The sequence below is a fragment of the Mus musculus genome, chromosome 17, assembly GCF_000001635.26.
Source record: "Mus musculus strain C57BL/6J chromosome 17, GRCm38.p6 C57BL/6J".
NCBI lineage: Eukaryota > Metazoa > Chordata > Mammalia > Rodentia > Muridae > Mus > Mus musculus.
The window spans coordinates 57,319,130-57,329,688 of NC_000083.6; the positions used below are offsets into that span (position 1 = coordinate 57,319,130).

The following is a 10,559-nucleotide window of genomic DNA, read 5'->3' on the forward strand; positions in this document are numbered from 1 at the left end:
TCCCTCCCTCCCTCCGTCCCTCCCTCCCTCCCTCCCTCCCTCCCTCCCTTCCTATTTTTTTTTTTTTTGAGGCAGAGTTTCTCTGTGTAGTCTTGGCTGTTCTGGAACTTGCTCTATAGATAAGGCTGTCCTTGAACCTAGAAAGTCACCTGGGTCTGCCTTCTGAGTGCTGTGTACCACCAGTGCTTGACTTCAGCCAGCATTCTTAATTACTGAGCCCTTACTTTATACATATATATATATGTATATAATTTTTATATATGTATATATAGCAATAATTATTATTTAATTTTTTTTTTACAATCCAGTCGTTATTCCCCTCCTCGTCCACCCTCTGACTGTTCATCATCTCCAAGAGGATTTCCCCCACTCCCACCCCCACCCCATCAGACCTCCCCACTCCCTAGGGACTCAAGTCTTTCAAGAGTTAGGTGCATCTTCTCTCACTGAGGCCAGATCAGACAGTCCTCTGATATGTGCCTGGGGCCTCATATCAACTGGTGTATGCTGCCTGGTTGGTGTCTCAGTGTCTAAGAGATCTCTGGGGTCCTGGTTAGTTGAGACTGCTGGTCTTCCTATGGGGTCGCCCTCTTCCTCAGCTTCTTCCAGCCTTTCCCTAATTCAACCACAGGGGTCCCCAGCTTCTGTCCATTGATTGAGTGTAAGTATCTGCATCTGACTCAGCTGCTCGTTGGACCTTTCGGAGGACAGCCATGCTAGGCTCCTGTCTGTAAGCACACCATAGCATCAATAGTAGTGTCAGGCCTTGGAGCCTCCCCTTGAGATGGATCCCAATTTGAACCTGTCACTGGACCTTCTTTTCCTCAGGCTCTTCTCTATTTTTGTCCCCGCAGTTGTTTTAGATAGGAACAGTTCTGGGTCAGAGTTTTTGACTGTGGCATGGCAACCCCATCCCTTCACTTGATGTCCTGTCTTTCTACTGGAGGTGGGCTCTATAAGTTCCCTCTCCCCACTGTCGGGCATTTCATCTAAGGTCCTTCCCTTTGAATCCTGAGAGTCTCTCACCTCCCTGGTCTCTGGTACATTCTTCCCCCAACTGAAGCTCCTTTCTCTGTGATAACTCAAGCCTGTGTCAAGTTGACACACGAAACCAGCCAGTACAATTGACCCCTTGTCAGCCTGACACACAAACACATCACTATTAAGGCTCAACCCTAACTTTCTTATTCATCCCCAAGATCTAAATAACTTTAAAAGTCCCACAGTCTTTGCAAATTCTTACATATTAAAATTTCAATCCCTTAAAAATATCCAATCTCTTTTAAAATCTGAAGTCTCTTTACAATTATAAGTCTCTTAACTGTGGGCTCCACTAAGATACTTTCTTCCTTCAAGAGAGAAAAATATCAGGACACAGTCACAATCAGCAAAATCAGACTCCAACTGTCCAATGCCTGGGATCCACTCACGATCTTCTGGATTCCTCCAAGGGCTCGGGTCACTTCTCCAGCCCTGCCCTTTGTAGCACACACCTTGTCTTCTACGCTCCAGCTGCCTATACTCCCCTGCTGTTGCTGTTCTTGGTGGTCATCTCATGGTACTGGCATCTCCAAAAGACTGCTGTCTTCTGCTGTAACTAGGCTTCACCAACAGCCTCTCATAGGCTCTCTTTATAGTGTCAAGCCTCAATTCCTTTGCATGACCCCTTCAGTCCTGGGCCATCAATTGCAACTGAGGCTGGACCTTCACCAATGGCCTTCCGTGGCCTCTCACAGTGCTGAGCCTCAGCTGCTCTGCATGACCCCTTCATGCCTTCAAAACCAGTACCACTTGGGTGACTCTTACACATTACCAAGTCCTGCTGCTGCACAAGGTACAACACTGGCTATCTCTGGAACACAGCTTCTGTGCTCTCAGAAAACACTTTCCAGAGGATTTCACCTCAATTATGCTGGTCTTTTAATCACTGAAAATTTCTTAGCTCCAGCTAACCAGCATCAATAGTGCCAGTAATGCAAAGTTTTTGCTTTAGTAGTTCTGGTATCTTGCTAATCACAGCTGATTCTTCAGCCCCAGCTAACCAGAACCACAGAATCTTCACAATCAAAATAGCAACAGCCCTGATAAAAGTCTGTAATCTTCCCTCTGAAATTTCACAAGCCAGGCCTCCATCTTCTGCATTGTTCTCAACATTATCTTCCAAGCTCCTACAGAACATCCCACAATGCTCTTAACACCAAATAGATCTTCTAGTCCAAAGTTCCAAAGTCCTTCCACAGTCCTCCCTAAAACATGGTCAGGTTGTCACAGGAATACCTCACTTCTGGCACATCCATCCTTGCCAGTAATCCCCTTTCCCAGTTTCCCCTCTGAAAACCCCCTATCCCATCTTCCCTCACTCTGCTTCTATGAGGGTGCTCCCCTCCCCCACTCATGCCTCCCTGCCCTAGCATTTCCCTACACTGGGACATCGAGCCTTCACAGGACCAAGGGCCTCTACTCCTACTGATGTCTGACAAGGCCATCCTTTGCTACATATGCAGCTGGAGCCATGAATCGCTCCATGTGTACTCTTTGGTTGGTGGTTTACTCCCTGGGAGCTCTGGGGTGTCTGGGTGGTTGATATTGTTGCTCTTTCTATGGATTGCAAACCCCTTCAGCTCATTCAGTCCTTCCTCTAACTCCTCCATTGGGAACTCCATGCTCAGTCCAATGGTTGGCTGCGCGCATCCACCTCTGTATTTGTCAAGCTCTGACAGAGCCTCTTAGGAGACAGCTATATCAGGCTCTTGTTAGCAAGCATTTCTTGGCATCTGCAATAGTGTTTGGGTTTTATGTCTGTATAGGGGATGAATCAACAAAATACTCCTAAGAGGAAACGAGGAGACAAAGTATGGAGCAGAGACTGAAGGGAAGGCCATTCAGAGGATGATATTTTCTAGTTCCATCCATTTGCCTGTAGAATTTGTGAATTTCACATCATGCACCCCAGACACAGGGATCTCCTCACTTCTCCACATCTGTCCTCTGCCTCTGCAACCTTCCCCCAAAGAAAACAAACAAACGAAAGAAAACAAAAAACCCACCTAGCCATGAAATCTGCAGTGTGTCTCAGCCTGCTGTGCAGTACACCTTGTCCAAACAGCTTTGCTCTCAAATGATCATTGGTCTGCTTCGAGGACTCTGGCTTCTGCCACCGTGTAGTGGGTATGGGTAGGCGAGTAGGTAAGGGTGGGCAGTGAGTAGGGGTGGGGGATGCAGGGCCAGCTCACCTCCCTGCTGTAGGAGGCAAGGGTGGGGGTGGGTGGGGCATCTCTTTGACATCTGTGCCACTTTCTAGCATTTGAGGGTAGGGCCAGCTCTCCCAAGTGCTTTAGCAGGGGAGGGTGTGGCCAGCTTTGCTCAGTCCTTGGATATCTTATCTGGCCCCAGGTAGCAGCCCAGCTCAGGCCATCCTTACGGCCCTTGGTGGTAATGTCAGCTGTGACATTGACACAGATCCTGACATGGCCCTCAGTGGCAGCACTGGCTGGAACTTCACCATGGCCTCAGGTGGAGCACAGGCTATCCACATCTGTTTGTTTCTCATTACCCTCATGTCTCTGGGTCTGCCTCTTCATAGTGCACAAATAATTTCCTGTCTCTTCTTCTCCCATCTCTCTATCACATTCTTGCTCATCATAGTGCCCCACTCCCACCCCTGACCCCAGAGCCATCGGTGACATCTTCACCGATGTATGATGGTTAAATGTTTGTCCAACCCAAAGATTCCAAAGGAAGTATATCCCTGGCCAAAGTTAAACACAGCACAGCAAAAACTTAATTCAACATATAGTTGCACAGTCTCATGGTTGAATCACAAGCAAGTAGAGAGATCAGCAGATAGGCCAATGATGAGAAGTCAACACAGCCGGATATGACAGTCAGCTGTGGTCTCCACTCTGCAGGTTCTGCTCTTCTTCCTAGCCTAGGATGCAGCTCTGAGAGTCATAGCAACAACACTGTGGTGGGTTTTCTCAAAGGAAAAGGCACAGCCCCACTGGTACTTGTGTCTCTTATTGGCTCTATTGAGTGACAGTGTGGTTCCCCAAGGAGCAAAAGCAACAACAGCTTTTGTGTCACCAATCCCACCTCTCTTCAGAGGGCTCAAACCACTTAGCTTCTCTCCCTCTTCCTTCTCTACACTTGTTTGCTGCCTGCTGTGGCTGCCCCGGGGAGCCGTGCAGGGTTGTCTCTGCACTTCCCACACTGCATCTGGGCAACTCAGTGAAATCTGGATGGAACTCTAGAGACAGAATGGCGGCTATAGCCACTGCTCTTTTCCCTAACAACGCTTGTCTCAGTGCCACTGACATTGAGATATCTTTTAAATTGTTTTTGTTTTTTCTTGAGGCAGGGTTTCTCTGTGTAGCCCTGGCTGTCCTGGAACTCACTCTGTAGACCAGGCTGGCCTCGAACTCAGAAATCCGCCTGCCTCTGCCCCTCAAGTGCTGGGATCAAAGGCGTGCTCCACCACCGCCTGGCACTTATTTTTAATTTTAATTATGTGTATACATGTGTGCCTGTGTATGGCTATGTGCACTTGAGAGCAGTGTTTACAGAATACAGAAGAGAATGTTAAATTTCCTGGAATTGGAGTTGTAAGTGGTTGACAGTCTCCATGTGGGCGCTGGACTTGACACTCTGAATCACCCTCTAGCCACCTGTAATGACTTTTTAAAATATAGTCTCTCCGTGAATCTGGACCTAAATATGCTGTTAGGGTCTCACAGATGTAGAGAAATTGAGTGTACACAAAACGCTGTTAAAATTATGGAAGACCTGGTTTTACCAGGTGTGATGGTGTGTGTTCATAATCCCAGCACTGAGGAGGAACCTGAGGCAGGAGAATGACAAGTCAAATCACACTACATCATGAAACCCTACTTAAAAAATTCAAATTTCCTAAACTTGGGTACTCATCAGGCTGGGAGGTCAGTGTTGGAAGTAGAGCTGTATCCCTTCAGCTTAGAGGTCACTTAGTACGGTGCATGCTCTAGTTTTATGTCTATTGATGTGATAAACTATGACAAAAAGCACCATAGGGGAGAAAGGGTTTATTTTACTTCCTGGTTCCAGGTTCCTGTCCCTTACTGTGCAGCTGGTCACATCCTATGAGCAATCGTGAGCAGAGAGAAGTGAATGTGTGCTTCTCATTTGCACACAGCTTACTTTGTCCACTCTTATTTGGTTTAAGTCTCCGCTCCTCTCCTTCTCCAGCCCTTGCCTAGGGAATGATGCCACTCATGGTGGCCTGAAAATACCCATCAATTCACTTCATTAAGGCAATTCATGTAGACATAGCCACAGACCAACACACTGTAGACAGTCCCTTACTGGGACTCTCTTCCTGGATGATTCTAGGTTGGGCCAAGTTGACAATCGAAGCTAACTATCACAAAAGCCCAAATAGATGGTACCATCCGGAGAACATGTCCCCTCTCTACACTGTCTACAGATGATGGCTGGATGTTTATCTCAGATGCTTAGGTATCTCATTTTCTCTTCACAGCTGGAAGCACCAAGTATTTTGGCACTGCCAAAGCCCGCTACGACTTCTGTGCCCGGGACAGGTCGGAACTGTCCCTTAAGGAGGGTGATATCATCAAGATCCTCAATAAGAAGGGACAGCAAGGCTGGTGGCGTGGGGAGATCTACGGCCGGGTGAGGCTGGAGGGATGGCCATCTGGGTAGGGCGTGCAGCGAGTGTCCTGACTGTGGTGAGATGGATTGTGGCTCCTGTGCAGGTCGTGCCTAGTCAGAGAGGCAAAGGACACTGAGATTTAACATATTTCCCCCACCTACATCAATCTATTGAGAACCTCCTATGAGATGGAGATGTTTCTGGGTGCAAAGGGAGCACTGTCTAATTGTTATCTCTGTGAAGCAATGTTTAGTGAGTTTGTGCTGAACTCTAACCAGGCAGTCACACTAGAGAGTGGTCAGGATGGCAATGGGAAAAAGGACTCCCGAGGGAGCTTCTTGCGCACCCTTCCAGAGATGAGGATGAAATGACTGCCACTGGGCTGGGTTGGTTCTCAGCTGATTAAGTGCTTGCATTACAGATTTGAAGACTGAGTTTAAATCCCAGAATCTCCTGATCCATTAGTTCATCCATCCCCTAGAACCCACCCATACATCAGTTCATATATCACTCAGATCCCATCTATCCATCCATCCATCCATCCATCCATCCATCCATCCATCCATCCATCCATCCACTCACTCATTTATCATCTCAGTGCTGCAAAGACTAAGACAGATGGATAACTCAGCCTCACTGAACAGCCAGCCTCATCTAATTGGTGAGTTCCAGGCTGCTAAGAGATCCTGTACCCAGCCTCCCCCCAAAACCAGACTGTCAGTAAGTGTCTTAGTCAGGGTCACTATTGCTGTGATGAAACACATGACAAAAGCCAATACAGGAGGAAAGGATTTTATTCACTCACAGTTTCATATAACAGTTCATAGCAAATTAGAGAGGGCAGGAACCTGGAGGCAGGAGCTGATGCAGAGGCCATGGAGGGTGCTGCTTACTGACTTGCACCCCATGGCCTGCTCAGCCTGCTTTTTAAAAAAATAGAAGCCAGGATCACCAGCCCAGGGATGGCACCACCCACAGTAGACTGGGGCCTCCCCCATCAATCACTAAATAAGAAAATGCATTACAGTCAGATCTTGTGGAGGCATTTTCTCAATTGAGGCTCTGCCTTTCACAGAACTCATGCTTGTGTCAAGTTAATTAGACAGGGCAGTAAGAACACACAAAAGACAAATTCCCCAGTGTAAAGGTGAGAGAGTGACTGACAGATTCGGGAGATGAAATGGACGGATTGTGTCTGGGTGGCTCACTGCTTTGTCACAGGCTGTGGCACACAGTAGGTGTTCAGTAACTATGGAATGTGTGAAGAGGCAGACTTGGGGTGAACCACACTGCTCTTTGCCTGCTCTGGTCCTGGCTTCAGGAAAAAGAAGACACTTCAGGCCAGCTTGCTTTGGCTGAGTTCCTACGTTGTACTGTAGATGGAGACCTTTCAGCAGCGGATGAATTCGAGCATCTAGCATTCTTCCTTGCTGGAAAGGTTTCTCAGATATTTGTTGAGTGAAGATAAGGACACTGGTTAGAGCTTTTATTCTGTCGGGGGAAACACTTCACAAAGCTCCCATGATTTGGAGAAATGCTTATAAACTTGTTAAACACATGTGCTGTCACATTTAGTGAGTGGTGGTAGACATCTAGGGGTTGAAAGAGTCATTCAGAGTTTTTAAGAAAGTCTGGGGCAGACAGGGTCTATCCAAGCATCTATTTGCTGGTCACCCGTCTCCCTGAATGGCCATCATTTTTATGTGTCTGTCTCTCCACCCACCCATCTTTCCATCCATCCATGTATTCATCAAACTCTCATCTACCCACCATCCATCTGTTTACTAATATCATCTATCTACTTATCCATCTAACACCACCCATCACTCATTATTCTTCTATGTATCCACTCACCATTATCCGTCCATTCATTTATCCATTCATCTACTCTTTCATCCATCCATTCATACATTTGCCCATCCATCCACCCTTCCATTCATCCATCTACCCATCTATCCATTTTCTATCTCTTCATCCACCTACTCATCTATCTATGCACCATCCAACCACCCATCTGCTCAAGTATGTATGTATGTATGTATGTATGTATGTATGTATGTATGTATCAGCCTGGCTGTCTATGTATGTATCATCTACCTATATACTTATCCATATATCTATGTATCTATTTATGTATTTATCTATACATCTATATTTATGTATCTCTCATATATCATCTATCTGTTTATGTATGTATGTATCATCTTTGTGTCTATTTATGTATTTATCCATATATCTATGTATCTCTATGTATCTGTATTATCTATTTATCTATCTGTCTATCTATCTATCTATCTATCTATCTAGCTATCATCTGTTTATGCATGTATGTATATATCTATCATCTATGTATCTATCCATACATGTATCTACCTATCCATTTATCTATCTACCTATCTACCTTTCACTCATCCATCCTTCTGTCCACTCAGCATCCCAAGAGATATTAATAAAGTGTTCACTGAGCACTGGGGTCTATTCTAGGCTCTTGGGAGTCTGGTGAGAGGGAGTCAAAACGTCCTGCCCTTGTAGACCTTGTGTTGTGTTGGGGGAGGGAAATTGGTTTAGCAATCAATCCTGTAAATAGGCAGAATATGTGATCATTCAAATGATGGTAAAGTTCTACGGAGAACAGTTGAGAGAGAGAGTGTGTGGAGTGTGTGGTGCTTACTACGATAAGCAGGGTGACTGGAAGGCTTCACTGACGAGGTGACACATGAGCATAGACTTTTAGGAGTCGGAGGGCCATCCTCATGTGTGTACAGAGGAGAAGTCAGCAGTAAGTGTGAAAGCCCCAAGGCAAGAGGGGTCCAACCTGCTGTGATGAGGCATGAAAATGACAGTGGCTTTTCTGATGGGTTTCTCTTCTCTCTGCAGATCGGCTGGTTCCCTTCTAACTATGTGGAGGAAGACTATTCCGAATATTGCTGAGCCTGGTGCCCTGTAGGACACAGAGAGAGGCAGATGAAGGCTGAGCCCAGGATGCTAGCAGGGTTGAGGGGCCATGAACTGTCCTCACCAGCGGAGGATCTGGATGGCGTGCAGATGGCTAGTGGCCAGCTGGCAGGGTTCCCAGGATAAAGCCCAGAGATGCGTAATTTATAACACACTGATTTTCTCCAGTCCTCCACGAAAGGTGGGGCTTGAGGCAACTGATTCTAATAAAGTGAGGAGAGCAGGAACTGGCGTGTTCCAGACTGACTGTAAGGGGAGCCACAGGGTGGGCACGCACTGACCAAAGTTCACTCAAGCAATGCCCTCCTTGTGTCAAGGCCTCCCTTCTCTGACTTTTACAGTACAGGTTGAAGGAGACCTGGGATTTCTACGCAGCAGAAGAGAGTGCTGTCTTTACAGGGTCTGGATTGCAGAAATCAAGTCTATACCTCCCCTTCCCTTCTTTTTGTCCTCAACGCCAAGGAAAGACCTCTTGACCTCAGCATGATAGGAAGACACACTACAGCTGAGCGCCTCACTGGGAGATTCTAGGCAGGGGATCCACCACAACCATTCCCTAACTCCTCACTGGGGGGATTCTGGGTGGGGCTCCACCCCCTGACCACGCCCCAGCCCTTATTGTGGGCTTCTGGTAGTGGGGTTGGGGGAGGGGAGGGGACTCTACTGCTGTGCCACACTCCCAGTCCTTTAAAATCTTCGAGACAAGGTCTTGCTAAATAGGCCAGACTGACCTTGAACATATTGCAGCTGGACTTCAACTTGTCATCCTCCTGCCTCAGCTTCCTTATAATAGAAGTTAATGTTTTGAGTTCTCTCCTTCCGCTGAGTAAGGGAAAAAAACCTCAATATATTCTCTCTTCCCCCCCCCCCTTTATTATATATATGAGTACGCCCTCGCTGTCTTCACACACACCAGAAGAGGGCATCAGATCCCATTACAGATGATTGTGAGACACCATGTGGTTGCTGGGATTCGAACTCAGGACCTCTGGAAGAGCAGTCAGTGCTCTTAACCCCTGAGCCATCTCTCCAACCTCTCAAAATAAGCTCTTCAAAAATCTAGGGTAAATCCTATAAACCTTGGCTCTGGTGTACTGAGGAGATAGCCAGCTCTCCTTTGCTGCCTTGCTTCCTGTGGAGACGACATTGCTCACATCAGAACCCTTCTTGGCCCGCCAGGTAGAACAACCGCACGCACTCTGGTTTACCCAGGCTCATTTTGCCTGTTGCCCTGGTGTAGTTATCTGTGACCTGTGTCCTACTTTGATTTTTGTTGCTGTGGCAAACGACTTGACCTAATGCTCCCCGCGGAGGAAAAGATGTATGTTTTGGCTACACTTCCAGTGTCCACAGTTTGTCACTGATGGAAGTCAGGGCAGGAGCTGAATCAGGAGCTGAAGCAGGGGCCAGGGGGCGGGGGATGCTCTTACTGGCTCATTATTGGCTTTATGCCCAGCTACCATCCTTTCTTCTTTTTCAGTAATAAAGTTTTTACTTACTTTATAGCCAGATGGCAGCTTCCCATCCTTCTTCTCTTCCAAGCTCCCCCGCCCCTCCCCCGCCCCTCCCCTTCCCCCTCCCCCACCCCTCCCCCTTGCTTTCCTCCTCTGAAAAGGGGAGGCCTCCTGTGGTGGCAGTTGCTGTAAGATGAGGCACCTCCTCTCCTGTTGAGGCTGGATGAAGCAACCCAGTAGGAGGAAAGGGTCCCAGAGGCAGGCAACAGGGTCAGAGACAGCCCTGTCTCCTGCTTTGGGACTTCCACACGAAGACCCAGTTACACAACTGTGGCATATATAGAGAGGGCCTAGGCTCATCCCAATGCATGCTCCTGGTTGGCAGTTCGGTCTCCGTGAGATTCTTTGGGCACAAGTTTGTTGATCCTGTGGGTTTTGTTGTGAGTACCCTTCACTCCTTTGGCTCCTTCAATTCTTCATCCCCCTCTTCCACAGGGTTCTCCAAG

At 47.3% G+C, this 10,559-nt stretch overlaps 1 protein-coding gene across 4 annotated transcripts in view; it reads left to right on the top strand.

The window, feature by feature from the left end:
- Vav1 (vav 1 oncogene) overlaps positions 1-10,107 on the top strand; it is a 50,137-nt gene extending 40,030 nt beyond the window's left edge. For 3 of the 4 annotated variants that reach the window (NM_011691.4, NM_001163816.1, NM_001163815.1), the window contains 2 exons: positions 5,513-5,664; positions 8,522-10,107. In NM_011691.4, coding sequence (NP_035821.3) covers positions 5,513-5,664; positions 8,522-8,575 — 206 coding nt within the window. In that variant the 3' untranslated portion in view covers positions 8,576-10,107. The remainder of the gene's footprint in view (positions 1-5,512; positions 5,665-8,521) is intronic. The other variant, XR_385313.3, reaches the window with a different exon arrangement.
- Positions 10,108-10,559: the final 452 nt, after the last annotated feature.